This window comes from Nerophis ophidion, linkage group LG09 (genome assembly GCF_033978795.1).
Source record: "Nerophis ophidion isolate RoL-2023_Sa linkage group LG09, RoL_Noph_v1.0, whole genome shotgun sequence".
NCBI lineage: Eukaryota > Metazoa > Chordata > Actinopteri > Syngnathiformes > Syngnathidae > Nerophis > Nerophis ophidion.
The window spans coordinates 68,210,746-68,230,437 of record NC_084619.1 but is presented as its reverse complement, the minus strand read 5'-3'; the positions used below and the strand labels follow the sequence as shown (position 1 = coordinate 68,230,437).

The 19,692-nt window shown below is 40.9% G+C and overlaps 1 protein-coding gene across 2 annotated transcripts in view; it reads right to left on the bottom strand.

Moving 5' to 3' along the window:
- The window catches only part of map3k21 (mitogen-activated protein kinase kinase kinase 21), a 52,433-nt gene that overhangs the window by 1,579 nt on the left and 31,162 nt on the right, over window positions 1–19,692 (bottom strand). The window contains exons 5-9 of one of the 2 annotated variants that reach the window (XM_061911648.1): window positions 18,566–18,806; window positions 15,951–16,073; window positions 13,385–13,535; window positions 13,223–13,317; window positions 114–806 (exon numbers count right to left, since the gene is read on the bottom strand). In XM_061911648.1, the coding sequence (XP_061767632.1) occupies window positions 114–806; window positions 13,223–13,317; window positions 13,385–13,535; window positions 15,951–16,073; window positions 18,566–18,806 (1,303 nt within the window). The remainder of the gene's footprint in view (window positions 1–113; window positions 807–13,222; window positions 13,318–13,384; window positions 13,536–15,950; window positions 16,074–18,565; window positions 18,807–19,692) is intronic. The other variant, XM_061911650.1, reaches the window with a different exon arrangement.

The following is a 19,692-nucleotide window of genomic DNA, read 5'->3' as shown; positions in this document are numbered from 1 at the left end:
GGTACTTAATGAATATTTAGGTCTACTACACTACTGTATTTAATGTTCTCATTATGTTGGTACTTGATGAATACTTAGGTATACTACACTGTAGTGTCTTCTCTGGTACTCACTGTCGTGGTTGATGCTGTATTTCTTCCTGCGCAGGCGTGTTCCTGTGTTGTGGTTGGTCACCTGGTTGGCGTCAGGGGCGGGGCTTGGGAGCTGGCCGGGATGACCAGAAGCCGTGGGCTCCATCTTGGGGGGTTTGGACTGCGAGGCCTCAGCCTGGGACTGCAGGAGACACCTGGTGGACTGGCACTCCACGATGGCCGACATGGAGAGCAGATTGAGGTTGGGGGCGGGGCTAGGGGAGGCCTCCTCCTTGCGAGGGCGACCACCGGGCGGGGAGGTGCTGCGTCGGAACCTGGTGGCGCGCTGAAACAATCCCTCCTTGCGCTTCTTCTCCTTCTCCTCCCGCGGCGGCTCAGCGTCCTCGGCGTTCTTCAGCGCCTCCCTGACGTCGCAGCCCAGCACCACGGACGCCAGCAGCGAGCCGCACACGTACAACACCGAGTCGGTCTTGCGGCGCGCCGACGCCCTCTTCAGGCTGTTGGTGGGGGTGAGCTGCGGGGTGGTGGAGGCGGAGGAGGTGGAGGTGGTGGTGTAGGGCTCGTCAGAACTCTCCGTCTGGCCCGGAGATGTGGGGGCGTCTGCCAGCTCGTCCCGCCACAGAGGTAGGTGGATGTAGACCTGGTTGGGGAACTTCAGCTGCTTTGGTTTGTCAGGACCTTCCTGAGGGAAGACCTCTTCCTTGCCGCCCCCTGCTGGACACAATGGTTACTGCGGGAGACCACCTGGAAGGGATGGACTCTTCACACTTCTCACTACTATTATTTGACATGTACCACACCACTCCCCACTTCTCACTACTATTATTTGACATGTACCACACCACTCCCTACTTCTCACTACTATTATTTGACATGTACCACACCACTCCCTACTTCTCACTACTATTATTTGACATGTACCACACCACTCCCCACTTCTCACTACTATTATTTGACATGTACCACACCACTCCCCACTTCTCACTACTATTATTTGACATGTACCACACCACTCCCTACTTCTCACTACTATTATTTGACATGTACCACACCACTCCCTACTTCTCACTACTATTATTTGACATGTACCACACCACTCCCCACTTCTCACTACTATTATTTGACATGTACCACACCACTCCCCACTTCTCACTACTATTATTTGACATGTACCACACCACTCCCTACTTCTCACTACTATTATTTGACATGTACCACACCACTCCCTACTTCTCACTACTATTATTTGACATGTACCACACCACTCCCCACTTCTCACTACTATTATTTGACATGTACCACACCACTCCCTACTTCTCACTACTATTATTTGACATGTACCACACCACTCCCCACTTCTCACTACTACTATTTGACATGTACCACACCACTCCCCACTTCTCACTACTATTATTTGACATGTACCACACCACTCCCCCCTTCTCACTACTATTATTTGACATGTCCCACATTACTCCCCACTTCTACTATTTGACATGTACCACACCACTCCCCACTTCTCACTACTATTATTTGACATGTACCACACCACTCCCTACTTCTCACTACTATTATTTGACATGTACCACACCACTTTTCACTACTACTATTTGACATGTACCACACCACTCCCCACTTCTCACTACTATTATTTGACATGTACCACACCACTCCCCCCTTCTCACTACTATTATTTGACATGTACCACATTACTCCCCACTTCTACTATTTGACATGTACCACACCACTCCCCACTTCTCACTATTGACATGAACCACACCACTCCCCACTTCTAACTACTATTATTTGACATGTACCACACCACTCCCTACTTCTCACTACTATTATTTGACATGTACCACACCACTCCCTACTTCTCACTACTATTATTTGACATGTACCACACCACTCCCTACTTCTCACTACTATTATTTGACATGTACCACACCACTCCCTACTTCTCACTACTATTATTTGACATGTACCACACCACTCCCCACTTCTATTATTTGACATGTACCACACCACTCCCTACTTCTCACTACTATTATTTGACATGTACCACACCACTCCCTACTTCTCACTACTATTATTTGACATGTACCACACCACTCCCTACTTCTCACTACTATTATTTGACATGTACCACACCACTCCCTACTTCTCACTACTATTATTTGACATGTACCACACCACTCCCTACTTCTCACTACTATTATTTGACATGTACCACACCACTCCCCACTACTACCACTTGACATGTACATCACCACTCCCCACTTCTCACTACTACTATTTGACATGTACCACACCACTCCCTACTTCTCACTACTATTATTTGACATGTACCACACCACTCCCTACTTCTCACTACTATTATTTGACATGTACCACACCACTCCCCACTTCTCACTACTATTATTTGACATGTACCACACCACTCCCTACTTCTCACTACTATTATTTGACATGTACCACACCACTCCCTACTTCTCACTACTATTATTTGACATGTACCACACCACTCCCCACTTCTCACTACTATTATTTGACATGTACCACACCACTCCCTACTTCTCACTACTATTATTTGACATGTACCACACCACTCCCCACTTCTCACTACTATTATTTGACATGTACCACACCACTCCCTACTTCTCACTACTATTATTTGACATGTACCACACCACTCCCCACTTCTCACTACTACTATTTGACATGTACCACACCACTCCCCACTTCTCACTACTATTATTTGACATGTACCACACCACTCCCCCCTTCTCACTACTATTATTTGACATGTACCACATTACTCCCCACTTCTACTATTTGACATGTACCACACCACTCCCCACTTCTCAGTACTATTATTTGACATGTACCACACCACCCCCCCTTCTCACTACTATTATTTGACATGTCCCACATTACTCCCCACTTCTACTATTTGACATGTACCACACCACTCCCCACTTCTCACTACTATTATTTGACATGTACCACACCACTCCCTACTTCTCACTACTATTATTTGACATGTACCACACCACTTTTCACTACTACTATTTGACATGTACCACACCACTCCCCACTTCTCACTACTATTATTTGACATGTACCACACCACTCCCCCCTTCTCACTACTATTATTTGACATGTACCACATTACTCCCCACTTCTACTATTTGACATGTACCACACCACTCCCCACTTCTCACTATTGACATGAACCACACCACTCCCCACTTCTAACTACTATTATTTGACATGTACCACACCACTCCCTACTTCTCACTACTATTATTTGACATGTACCACACCACTCCCTACTTCTCACTACTATTATTTGACATGTACCACACCACTCCCTACTTCTCACTACTATTATTTGACATGTACCACACCACTCCCTACTTCTCACTACTATTATTTGACATGTACCACACCACTCCCCACTTCTATTATTTGACATGTACCACACCACTCCCTACTTCTCACTACTATTATTTGACATGTACCACACCACTCCCTACTTCTCACTACTATTATTTGACATGTACCACACCACTCCCTACTTCTCACTACTATTATTTGACATGTACCACACCACTCCCTACTTCTCACTACTATTATTTGACATGTACCACACCACTCCCTACTTCTCACTACTATTATTTGACATGTACCACACCACTCCCCACTACTACCACTTGACATGTACATCACCACTCCCCACTTCTCACTACTACTATTTGACATGTACCACACCACTCCCTACTTCTCACTACTATTATTTGACATGTACCACACCACTCCCCCCTTCTCACTACTATTATTTGACATGTACCACATTACTCCCCACTTCTACTATTTGACATGTACCACACCACTCCCCACTTCTAACTACTATTATTTGACATGTACCACACCACTCCCTACTTCTCACTACTATTATTTGACATGTACCACTCCACTCCCTACTTCTCACTACTACTATTTGACATGTACCACACCACTCCCTACTTCTCACTACTATTATTTGACATGTACCACACCACTCCCTACTTCTCACTACTATTATTTGACATGTACCACACCACTCCCTACTTCTCACTACTATTATTTGACATGTACCACACCACTCCCTACTTCTCACTACTATTATTTGACATGTACCACACCACTCCCCACTTCTATTATTTGACATGTACCACACCACTCCCTACTTCTCACTACTATTATTTGACATGTACCACACCACTCCCCACTTCTCACTACTATTATTTGACATGTACCACATTACTCCCCACTTCTACTATTTGACATGTACCACACCACTCCCCACTTCTCACTACTATTATTTGACATGTACCACACCACTCCCCCCTTCTCACTACTATTATTTGACATGTACCACACCACTCCCTACTTCTCACTACTATTATTTGACATGTACCACACCACTCCCCACTTCTCACTACTACCACTTGACATGTACATCACCACTCCCCACTTCTCACTACTACTATTTGACATGTACCACACCACTCCCTACTTCTCACTACTATTATTTGACATGTACCACACCACTCCCTACTTCTCACTACTACTATTTGACATGTACCACACCACTCCCTACTTCTCACTACTACTATTTGACATGAACCACACCACTCCCTACTTTTCACTACTATTATTTGACATGTACCACACCACTCCCCACTACTACTATTTGACATGTACCACACCACTCCCTACTTCTCACTACTATTATTTGACATGTACCACACCACTCCCTACTTCTCACTACTATTATTTGACATGTACCACACCACTCCCCACTTCTCACTACTATTATTTGACATGTACCACACCACTCCCCACTTCTATTATTTGACATGTACCACACCACTCCCTACTTCTCACTACTATTATTTGACATGTACCACACCACACCCTACTTCTCACTACTATTTGACATGTACCACACCACTCCCTACTTCTCACTACTATTATTTGACATGTACCACACCACACCACTCCCTACTTCTCACTACTATTATTTGACATGTACCACACCACTCCCCACTTCTATTATTTGACATGTACCACACCACTCCCTACTTCTCACTACTTTTATTTGACATGTACCACACCACACCCTACTTCTCACTACTACTATTTGACATGTACCACACCACTCCCCACTACTCACTACTATTATTTGACATGTACCACATTACTCCCCACTTCTACTATTTGACATGTACCACACCACTCCCCACTTCTAACTACTATTATTTGACATGTACCGCACCACTCCCTACTTCTCACTACTATTATTTGACATGTACCACACCACTCCCTACTTCTCACTACTATTATTTGACATGTACCACACCACTCCCTACTTCTCACTACTATTATTTGACATGTACCACACCACTCCCTACTTCTCACTACTATTATTTGACATGTACCACACCACTCCCTACTTCTCACTACTATTATTTGACATGTACCACACCACTCCCTACTTCTCACTACTTTTATTTAACATGTACCACACCACACCCTACTTCTCACTACTACTATTTGACATGTACCACACCACTCCCCACTTCTCACTACTATTATTTGACATGTACCACATTACTCCCCACTTCTACTATTTGACATGTGCCACACCACTCCCCACTTCTAACTACTATTATTTGACATGTACCACACCACTCCCTTCTTCTCACTACTATTATTTGACATGTACCACACCACTCCCTACTTCTCACTACTATTATTTGACATGTACCACACCACTCCCTACTTCTCACTACTATTATTTGACATGTACCACACCACACCACTCCCTACTTCTCACTACTATTATTTGACATGTACCACACCACTCCCCACTTCTATTATTTGACATGTACCACACCACTCCCTACTTCTCACTACTTTTATTTGACATGTACCACACCACACCCTACTTCTCACTACTACTATTTGACATGTACCACACCACTCCCCACTTCTCACTACTATTATTTGACATGTACCACATTACTCCCCACTTCTACTATTTGACATGTACCACACCACTCCCCACTTCTAACTACTATTATTTGACATGTACCACACCACTCCCTACTTCTCACTACTATTATTTGACATGTACCACACCACTCCCTACTTCTCACTACTATTATTTGACATGTACCACACCACTCCCTACTTCTCACTACTATTATTTGACATGTACCACACCACTCCCTACTTCTCACTACTATTATTTGACATGTACCACACCACTCCCTACTTCTCACTACTATTATTTGACATGTACCACACCACTTTTCACTACTACTATTTGACATGTACCACACCACTCCCCACTTCTCACTACTATTATTTGACATGTACCACACCACTCCCCCCTTCTCACTACTATTATTTGACATGTACCACATTACTCCCCACTTCTACTATTTGACATGTACCACACCACTCCCCACTTCTCACTATTATTTGACATGAACCACACCACTCCCCACTTCTAACTACTATTATTTGACATGTACCACACCACTCCCTACTTCTCACTACTATTATTTGACATTTACCACACCACTCCCTACTTCTCACTACTATTATTTGACATGTACCACACCACTCCCTACTTCTCACTACTATTATTTGACATGTACCACACCACTCCCTACTTCTCACTACTATTATTTGACATGTACCACACCACTCCCCACTTCTATTATTTGACATGTACCACACCACTCCCTACTTCACTACTATTATTTGACATGTACCACACCACTCCCTACTTCTCACTACTATTATTTGACATGTACCACACCACTCCCTACTTCTCACTACTATTATTTGACATGTACCACACCACTCCCTACTTCTCACTACTATTATTTGACATGTACCACACCACTCCCTACTTCTCACTACTATTATTTGACATGTACCACACCACTCCCCACTACTACCACTTGACATGTACATCACCACTCCCCACTTCTCACTACTACTATTTGACATGTACCACACCACTCCCTACTTCTCACTATTATTTGACATGTACCACACCACTCCCTACTTCTCACTACTATTATTTGACATGTACCACACCACTCCCCCCTTCTCACTACTATTATTTGACATGTACCACATTACTCCCCACTTCTACTATTTGACATGTACCACACCACTCCCCACTTCTAACTACTATTATTTGACATGTACCACACCACTCCCTACTTCTCACTACTATTATTTGACATGTACCACACCACTCCCTACTTCTCACTACTATTATTTGACATGTACCACACCACTCCCTACTTCTCACTACTATTATTTGACATGTACCACACCACTCCCTACTTCTCACTACTATTATTTGACATGTACCACACCACTCCCTACTTCTCACTACTATTATTTGACATGTACCACATCACTCCCTACTTCTCACTACTATTATTTGACATGTACCACACCACTCCCCACTTCTATTATTTGACATGTACCACACCACTCCCTACTTCTCACTACTATTATTTGACATGTACCACACCACTCCCCACTTCTCACTACTATTATTTGACATGTACCACATTACTCCCCACTTCTACTATTTGACATGTACCACACCACTCCCCACTTCTCACTACTATTATTTGACATGTACCACACCACTCCTCCCTTCTCACTACTATTATTTGACATGTACCACACCACTCCCTACTTTTCACTACTATTATTTGACATGTACCACACCACTCCCCACTTCTCACTACTACCACTTGACATGTACATCACCACTCCCCACTTCTCACTACTACTATTTGACATGTACCACACCACTCCCTACTTCTCACTACTATTATTTGACATGTACCACACCACTCCCTACTTCTCACTACTACTATTTGACATGTACCACACCACTCCCTACTTCTCACTACTACTATTTGACATGTACCACACCACTCCCTACTTTTCACTATTATTTGACATGTACCACACCACTCCCCACTTCTCACTACTACCACTTGACATGTACATCACCACTCCCCACTTCTCACTACTACTATTTGACATGTACCACACCACTCCCTACTTCTCACTACTATTATTTGACATGTACCACACCACTCCCTACTTCTCACTACTATTATTTGACATGTACCACACCACTCCCCACTTCTCACTACTATTATTTGACATGTACCACACCACTCCCCACTTCTATTATTTGACATGTACCACACCACTCCCTACTTCTCACTACTATTATTTGACATGTACCACACCCTACTTCTCACTACTATTTGACATGTACCACACCACTCCCTACTTCTCACTACTATTATTTGACATGTACCACACCACACCACTCCCTACTTCTCACTACTATTATTTGACATGTACCACACCACTCCCCACTTCTATTATTTGACATGTACCACACCACTCCCTACTTCTCACTACTTTTATTTGACATGTACCACACCACACCCTACTTCTCACTACTACTATTTGACATGTACCACACCACTCCCCACTACTCACTACTATTATTTGACATGTACCACATTACTCCCCACTTCTACTATTTGACATGTACCACACCACTCCCCACTTCTAACTACTATTATTTGACATGTACCACACCACTCCCTACTTCTCACTACTATTTGACATGTACCACACCACTCCCTACTTCTCACTACTATTATTTGACATGTACCACACCACTCCCTACTTCTCACTACTATTATTTGACATGTACCACACCACTCCCTACTTCTCACTACTATTATTTGACATGTACCACACCACTCCCTACTTCTCACTACTATTATTTGACATGTACCACACCACTCCCTACTTCTCACTACTTTTATTTGACATGTACCACACCACACCCTACTTCTCACTACTACTATTTGACATGTACCACACCACTCCCCACTTCTCACTATTATTATTTGACATGTACCACATTACTCCCCACTTCTACTATTTGACATGTACCACACCACTCCCCACTTCTAACTACTATTATTTGACATGTACCACACCACTCCCTACTTCTCACTACTATTATTTGACATGTACCACACCACTCCCTACTTCTCACTACTATTATTTGACATGTACCACACCACTCCCTACTTCTCACTACTATTATTTGACATGTACCACACCACACCACTCCCTACTTCTCACTACTATTATTTGACATGTACCACACCACTCCCCACTTCTATTATTTGACATGTACCACACCACTCCCTACTTCTCACTACTTTTATTTGACATGTACCACACCACACCCTACTTCTCACTACTACTATTTGACATGTACCACACCACTCCCCACTTCTCACTACTATTATTTGACATGTACCACACCACTCCCCACTTCTACTATTTGACATGTACCACACCACTCCCCACTTCTAACTACTATTATTTGACATGTACCACACCACTCCCTACTTCTCACTACTATTATTTGACATGTACCACACCACTCCCTACTTCTCACTACTATTATTTGACATGTACCACACCACTCCCTACTTCTCACTACTATTATTTGACATGTACCACACCACTCCCTACTTCTCACTACTATTATTTGACATGTACCACACCACTCCCTACTTCTCACTACTATTATTTGACATGTACCACACCACTCCCTACTTCTCACTACTATTATTTGACATGTACCACACCACTCCCTACTTCTCACTACTATTATTTGACATGTACCACACCACTCCCTACTTCTCACTACTATTATTTGACATGTACCACACCACTCCCTACTTCTCACTACTATTATTTGACATGTACCACACCACTCCCTACTTCTCACTACTATTATTTGACATGTACCACACCACTCCCCACTTCTCACTACAATTATTTGACATGTACCACACCACTCCCCACTTCTCACTATTATTTGACATGTACCACACCACTCCCCACTTCTCACTATTATTTGACATGTACCACACCACTCCCCACTTCTCACTACTATTATTTGACATGTACCACACCACTCCCTAATTCTCACTACTATTATTTGCCATGTACCACACCACTCCCCACTTCTCACTATTATTTGACATGTACCACACCACTCCCCACTTCTCACTACTATTATTTGACATGTACCACACCACTCCCCACTTCTCACTACTACTATTTGACATGTACCACACCACTCCCCACTTCTAACTACTATTATTTGACATGTACCACACCACTCCCTACTTCTCACTACTATTATTTGACATGTACCACACCACTCCCTACTTCTCACTACTATTATTTGACATGTACCACACCACTCCCTACTTCTCACTACTATTATTTGACATGTACCACACCACTCCCTACTTCTCACTACTATTATTTGACATGTACCACACCACTCCCCACTTCTCACTACTATTATTTGACATGTACCACACCACTCCCTAATTCTCACTACTATTATTTGCCATGTACCACACCACTCCCCACTTCTCACTATTATTTGACATGTACCACACCACTCCCCACTTCTCACTATTATTTGACATGTACCACACCACTCCCCACTTCTCACTACTATTATTTGACATGTACCACACCACTCCCCACTTCTCACTACTATTATTTGACATGTACCACACCACTCCCCACTTCTCACTACTATTATTTGACATGTACCACACCACTCCCTAATTCTCACTACTATTATTTGACATGTACCACACCACTCCCTAATTCTCACTACTATTATTTGCCATTTATCCATGAGCATACAACATTTTCAGATCAAGTTAAAAAAGCTGCTGAAGAATGAATCAATGGATTCTTCCAAATAAATGTTTTAAATCATAAACTCTGAAAAAATACAAATTGTAATTCGGACGCGATTCTTTTTACTGCACCCAACAGAACAGTCAAATACCGTACATTCCCACGCTTTGAATCCTGCGGTGTAATTACTAGCGCAACTAATTTATGGATTTTTCTTCATAATGTTTTGCTTTCAATAGTTTTCATAAAACACGAGCAAAGACACTGAAAAGGTGTGTTTCTGTTTGTGCTATGGCGCCATCTTGTGGACGTGTTTGCTCACTGCAGCTTGAACTTCTCCAGTATTTCCTTTCGTTTGGTGCTTTAAACCAGAAGTACAAGTGCCATTTCATCTTCTAGTTGTCCATAGCATTTCTACTTGTATGGAGTCTTCATTCATCACTCCAAGCAACGTTTGTAAGTTATACAATAAAACTAAAACAATTCTTACTTACTAAAGTGTCCCATATGTGATGTCTGTAGGAGTGTTTTCATGCATATTTGGACCTGCTATCCTGATGTAATCAAGCTAGCACCATAAGAATTAGCAAACAGGCTAATACGTTTAAATGTGTCTGTGTTGGTATTATTAACTTTCAATGACACCCTTTTTGTATGGTTTCACTTTCACAAATTCCTCAGTAAACTGCCCAAAACGTCAGTGTGTTGTTATTGAGTCTGTTTAGCTGATTGGAGAGCTAGCTTGTGAAGCTAGTGGCTCATTGACGATGACTTCTGTTTTGTTTGCTCCCCCGTTTTACTGCCCTGTTACAGACAGCATTTAGAAACAATGAAGGTATGTAAACAAACATTTACATAATATGTCTGTGTAAATAAGTCATCTCACAATGCATCTGTGATTTATAGTCCAGTGGGTTAATATAGGGAACCTTTTTTTTTCCTTCTAAAATTGAGTGGGTGTGGCTTATAAACAGGTGCGCTCTATAGCCTGAAAAACATGGCACTAATAAAGTTTCAAGATAAATGTTTGACGACATAAAAGTCAGGTTTTCTTTAGAGAATACAAAATATAAAGTTATTTTCTAACTCTAGCCTAGTCCCAAACATAACCCTAACTGTAACCCTAGTTTAGCCTAGTCCCAAACATAAGCCTAACTGTAACCCTAGTTTAGCCTAGTCCAAAACATAACCCTAACTTTAACTCTAGTTTAGCTTAGTCCAAAACCTAATTCTAATTCTAACTCTTATTCAACTTAGTCCCAAACAGCACCCGAAGCCTAGTTTAGCCTAGTTCCAAACATAAGCCTAACTCTAGTTTAGCCTAGTCCAGGGGTGTCCAAAGTGCGGCCCGGGGGCCATTTGCGGCTCGCCACACATTCTGTGAAAATGGCAAAATTGATAGTATTGCAAAAATAAAAATAAACATTTAAAAAAAGTGGAATGAGGTGAAATCTAATGAGAAAAAGTGGCAATGTTGACACAAAGGTGCCATGCAGGCAGTTTTTGTTCCTTTTGTCTTTATCTAAATATTGCATATGTTGTGTGGTTGCCATATAAAACATTGAAGTTTTGACAAAAGAGCATAAAACAAACAAAATAATAGTTCAAACTTAAAATCGACAGATATATCGGAACTTGATCTTGAAATTTAAGTGTTAAAAGTAAGAAAAAAACTAATAAAAATGCATCACTTTATGAGTGCGGAACCTTTCAGATCTCAAATATATTTAGTAGGATTTTATTTAACTTTTCACTGTGATTACTCATAAATATTAAATAATTAAAATCAATCAATCATTATTGATCTTTGAGGGATTGCTAAATAAAAGAACTCTCCTGAAGAAATCAATACATTTCTATCTAAATACTGCATGTTTCAGTTTTACTATAAAAACAAAGTTGTCTTTGACATAAAAGGCATAAAACCTTATTTGTTTTACTTTATATCAACCTCAAGTTGATATAGAGATATACTGTAATCATTAAATAAAAAATAATAATAATAATTTGACTTATTTTGAACATTTTAGTGACTGAGACCCTCTATGCTCCCCAGGAGCCCTAGGGATGTAAAAAAAATCCATATATGTTGTTATGGTTTGAAAATGAAAAATATCAAAATGGCCCCCGCATGCTTAAATTTTTCCGTGTGCGGCCCTCTGTGGAAAAAGTTTGGACACCCCTGGCCTAGTCCCCAACATAAGCCTAACTCTAGTTTAGCCTAGTCCCAAAGAAAACCCTAGCCTGAAGGACAACATGTGGTGTACCTTGTTCAGCGAAGAGTGCGGCCAGAGGGACAGACTTTTGGGACTTGAGCAGACTGGTGGACCAGGGGTTGCTGCCGTCGGAGAGAGGACGCACTCTGATGGGCGGGACAAGGAAGGACACGTTAAGGCGGTCATGGCGATACAAGTCCACACCCAACACACCTCTCAGTGGCGGCCGGCCTCTCCTTGGTCTGCACAGAACTGGGCCCCCAAGTCCTCCCTTTCTTCTTGATGCCTTTCCTCACGTCCTCAAACTCCTCCGGCCTGAAGAGGGCGCTGCGGCCCCACGTGCGCTTGCTCTCGTCTTGCGTGACTGCACACCACAACACAACACAGTCTTGTGTTATGTTACGTTACCTTGTTACGCCCGCCTTGCTTGCTTACACGTGATTGTAATCATGCACACGTGATTGTAATCATGCACACGTGATTGTAATCATGTACACGTGATTTTAATCATGTACACGTGATTGTAATTATGCACACAAGATTGTAACCACGTAAAAATGATTGTAATCATGCACACAAGATTGTAATCATGCACACGTGATTGTAATCATGCACACGTGATTGTAATCATGCACACAAGATTGTAATCATGCACACGTGATTGTAATCATGCACACAAGATTGTAATCATGCACACGTGATTGTAATCATGCACACAAGATTGTAATCATGCACACAAGATTGTAATCATGCACACAAGATTGTAATCATGCACACGTGATTGTAATCATGCACACGTGATTGTAATCATGCACACAAGATTGTAATCATGCACACGTGATTGCGATCATGCACACAAGATTGTAATCATGCACACAAGATTGTAATCATGCACACAAGATTGTAATCATGCACACAAGATTGTAATCATGCACACGTGATTGTAATCATGCACACATGGTTGTAATCATGCACACATGATTGTAATCATGCACACGTGATTGTAATCATGTACACGTGATTTTAATCATGTACACGTGATTGTAATTATGCACACAAGATTGTAACCACGTAAAAATGATTGTAATCATGCACACGTGATTGTAATCATGCATACGTGATTGTAATCATGCACACGTGATTAAGTATATGAAGCAACAGTTGGTGTGTGACTAAGTACATGAAGCAACAGTTGGTGTGTGACTAAGTACATGAAGCAACAGTTGGTGTGTGACTAAGTACATGAAGCAACAGTTGGTGTGTGACTAAGTACATGAAGCAACAGTTGGTGTGTGACTAAGTACATGAAGCAACAGTTAGTGTGTGACTAAATACATGAAGCAACAGTTGGTGTGTGACTAAGTACATGAAGCAACTGTTGGTGTGTGACTAAGTACATGAGGCAACAGTTGGTGTGTGACTAAGTACATGAAGCAACAGTTGGTGTGTGACTAAGTACATGAAGCAACTGTTGGTGTGTGACTAAGTACATGAAGCAACTATTGGTGTGTGACTAAGTACATGAAGCAACAGTTGGTGTGTGACTAAGTACATGAAGCAACAGTTGGTGTGTGACTAAATACATGAAGCAACAGTTGTTGTGTGACTAAGTACATGAAGCAACAGTTGGTGTGTGACTAAGTACATGAAGCAACAGTTGGTGTGTGACTAAGTACATGAAGCAACTGTTGGTGTGTGACTAAGTACATGAAGCAACTGTTGGTGTGTGACTAAGTACATTAAGCAACAGTTGGTGTGTGACTAAGTACATGAAGCAACTGTTGGTGTGTGACTAAGTACATGAAGCAACAGTTGGTGTGTGACTAAGTACATGAAGCAACAGTTGGTGTGTGACTAAGTACATGAAGCAACAGTTGGTGTGTGACTAAGTACATGAAGCAACAGTTGGTGTGTGACTAAGTACATGAAGCAACAGTTGGTGTGTGACTAAATACATGAAGCAACAGTTGGTGTGTGACTAAGTACATGAAGCAACTGTTGGTGTGTGACTAAGTACATGAAGCAACAGTTGGTGTGTGACTAAATACATGAAGCAACAGTTGTTGTGTGACTAAGTACATGAAGCAACAGTTGGTGTGTGACTAAGTACATGAAGCAACAGTTGGTGTGTGACTAAGTACATGAAGCAACTATTGGTGTGTGACTAAGTACATGAAGCAACAGTTGGTGTGTGACTAAGTACATGAAGCAACAGTTGGTGTGTGACTAAGTACATGAAGCAACTGTTGGTGTGTGACTAAGTACATGAAGCAACAGTTGGTGTGTGACTAAGTACATGAAGCAACTGTTGGTGTGTGACTAAGTACATGAAGCAACTATTGGTGTGTGACTAAGTACATGAAGCAACAGTTGGTGTGTGACTAAGTACATGAAGCAACTATTGGTGTGTGACTAAGTACATGAAGCAACAGTTGGTGTGTGACTAAGTACATGAAGCAACAGTTGGTGTGTGACTAAGTACATGAAGCAACTGTTGGTGTGTGACTAAGTACATGAAGCAACAATTGGTGTGTGACTAAGTACATGAAGCAACTGTTGGTGTGTGACTAAGTACATGAAGCAACAGTTGGTGTGTGACTAAGTACATGAAGCAACAATTGGTGTGTGACTAAGTACATGAAGCAACTGTTGGTGTGTGACTAAGTACATGAAGCAACAGTTGGTGTGTGACTAAGTACTAAGTACATGAGGCCATGTTAGGTTGAGTGCTGCCATAGACAAAGTGGCACATGTGATGAGAAGAAAAGCGAGCACTCACGCTGAATAGCTCGTAGACGGGGAATGAGTGTGGGACTGCTGGGAGGGGAGGAGCTAGTGCTGTGAAGGCTCCGCCTCTTGTCCATGGAAGGCGAGGCCTGCACTGTGATCTTGTGCTGGAAGTCTGCAAGAAGACATGAGGTCACTGATGAGTGAGGTCACAGGTCACAGGTCATCTTCCTTTAGCAGATCTCCATGCTCTCACCTCCAGTCTCAAGTCTAAATATATCATCATACATCTTCTGCTATCATGTGTCACCTCCAGTCTCAAGTGTAAATATCATCATAGTAGACTTCAGGGTTGTCCACACATGTTCCAGCCGACTAAAAAAAGTCAAAGTATGCTGGGACCACACTGTTAGTTTTTGTCTATGAAAAAATGCTAAAATCAGATAAGATTTATATTTAAATACACAATTTTGTATAATGGGTGATAGGGTTGTATCGTATACCAGTACTAGTATAGTATCGCAGTACTAATCAATCAAAAACTGTACTATACGCTGTTTGAAAAGTACCACTTCACCATTTTTCAATTTTTTTTTTTTAACGAGAATGACGGCACATTGCTTTTAGGAGCGGGGGAGCATGTTGGGCAGCGCACACACACAGAGTACTTACAAGCAGACAGTGTGTAGACAGAAAAGGGAGAATGGACGCATTTTGGTGTAAAAAGTCAAGATAAAGGTGAAGTTATAACACTGAAACACCCTCAGGAAGAGCTGTTTTAACACATGCGGCTAACATCCATCCACAGTGTGTAAGCTACTTCAAAATCACTAATCCTGGTCTCCATGGCCACAAATAAAGTGCACTTCCAAGTATTATTATCATTGGAGGACAAGTAATAGCTAAACATGCTTCACTACACACCGTAGAACAGGTGTCGGCAACTTAAAATGTTGAAAGAGCCATATTGGACCAAAAATACAAAAACAAATATGTCTGGAGCCGCAAAAAAATAAAAGCCATATTATATACAGATAGTGTCATGAGATATAAACTGAATTAAGAGGACTTAAAGGAAACCAAATGAGCGCAATTATAGCTACAAATGAGGCATAATGATGCAATATGTACATACAGCTAGCCTAAAAAGCATGTTAGCCTCAATTAGCTTGCAGTCATGCAGGGACCAAAACATGTCTGATTATCACTCCACACAAGTCATAACATCAACAAAACTCACCTTTGTGCATTCATGCACAACGTTAAAAGTTTGGTGGACAAAATGAGACGGAAAAAGAAGTGGCAAAAAACACGTCTTAGAAAGTCGGAGAAAGTAATACATGTAAACTAACTACGGTGAGTTCAAGGACCGCCAAAATCAGTAGGACAAAACGGCGCTCGCCAAATACTCGCATCAGTGAAGCATGTTTAATAAAAACAGTGTGCTTTATAGCAATTAGGGAGGTTTGTGTCACGTTTGTCCTCCTACAGAAACCATATTAAAACAAAAAATGTATTTTTTTATATATTTTTTCCCTTCATCTTTTTCCATTTTTTATACATTTTTGAAAAAGCTCCAGAGAGCCACTAGGGCGGCGCTAAAGAGCCGCGGGTTGCCGACCCCCGCCGTAGGAGGACACAATAGCTCACAGGCGTCACAATGTAAAAAAATGCCATGGGTGGATCTACACCTGACATCCACTGTAATGATACCAAGAGCGATACTACTATGATAACATTATTTTTTTTTAGCATTACAAAATCTTTTCGTTTTTTTTTTACATTTATATTATGTTTATAAAGTCAGTAAATACGTCCCCGGACACATGAGGACTTTGAATATGACCTATGTATGATCCTGTAACTGCTTGGTATCGGATCCATACCTAAAAGTGTGGTATCATCCAAAACTAATGTAAAAGTATCAAAGAAGAGAAGAATAAGTGATTATTACATTTTAACAGAAGTGTAGATAGAACATGTTAAAACAGAAAATAAGCAGATATTAACGGTAAATTAGCAAGTGGAATAACAATCCATTTTTACAGTTTGTCCCTCATAATGTGTACAAAATAATAGGTGTATAACTGACACAATATGTTACTGCATACGTCAGCAGACTAATTAAGAGTCTTTGTTTACTTACTACTAAAAGACAAGTTGTCTAGTACGTTCAACATTTTATTTAAGGACTATATGACAATAATAAACATATGTTTCATGTACGCTAACATTGTTTGTTACAATAAAGACAATGACATTTTTCGTGGTCTCCTTTATTTAGAAAAGTATGCAAATACATTTTGCTACCGGTACGAAAATATTGGTATGGGGACAACCCTAATGGGGGATTAAAAGTATATTATAATTAATTATTAGATTGAACATTTCAGCTTTGTCTCATTTTTTTCTTACATTTTCACTGCTGTTTTTTCCCATTTAATTGAAAAAAAACAGTAATAGGATTGTCCGTCAAATTTTTTTGCCTGTAGACAAATATTAAGTGTTTATTACGGTTAATACTATTTTATCGTTTTAATTAATGAAATAAAGTCTGCTGATAATGAACACAAGATAAGAAAGTGACTTCATTGTTGACAAGTTGTTGAAGATGCTAAACATGATGATACACAGTTAGCATGTGAGGAAATGAAAGCGACAACACACCTGAGGGTAAGCTGATGCGGTTTCCGTCTTTGAGTTTGAGGCGGGAGCGTTTGAACTTGCCCTTCCTCTTCTTGACGTTGGGCTTGTCCTTGTTCATCTGGAAGATGAGGATGTTGAGCTCCCTCTCCAACACGTTGATCTCCCGCTCCGCTAACTGCTGCTCGCGCCGCTTCAGCACCTCCTCCTGGGACTTCTGCTGCAGGGCGGCCCGGGTCAGCTCCTCCTCCCTGGAACGCAGCTCCTGTGTGGGCAAGACAACCTGCTCGTCGTATCTGCTCAGTCATGTGGAGCTCATCTACTTCAAGTCCAAAATTAAATTTTTCTCAATGAAGATGGACCAGTATGGTCCCAAATATGGACCGGTAGTATCCCAAAGATGGACTGGTAGATCGCGATCGACAGGTTGGTGACCCCTGGTCTACATCATGCTCTTAAATATCTGATACAACTATGCAGTAGTTATAATGTAACCATAATTTGTAATAATATTGCAAGTAACTTTTTCAAAGGATACAAATGTGTATTTGTCAAGACTGTACACTATTGTATTATATTGTTTACATTGTACTATACTACTATTGTATTTTTTACATTGTACTGTACTCCTAATGTATTGTACTGTTTACATTGTACTATACTACTATTGTATTGTATTGTTTACATTGTACTGTACACTATTGTATTGTATTGTTTACATTGTACTATACTATTGTATTGTTTACATTGTACTGTACTGATATTGTATTGTACTCTTTACATTGTACTGTATTACTATTGTATTGTATTTTTTACATTGTACTGTACTACTATTGTATTGTATAGTTTACATTGTACTGTACTGCTATTGTATTGTATTGTTTACATTGTGCTGTAATACTATTGTATTGCTTACATTGTACTGCACTGCTACTGTATTGTTTACATTGTACTGTACTGATATTGTATTGTACAGTTTACATTGTACTGTATTACTATTGTATTGTATTTTTTACATTGTAATGTACTACTATTGTATTGTATTTTTTACATTGTACTGTACTATTATTGTATTGTTTACATTGTACTGTACTACTATTGTGTTGCTAACATTTTACTTTACTACTATTGTATTGTACTGTTTACATTGT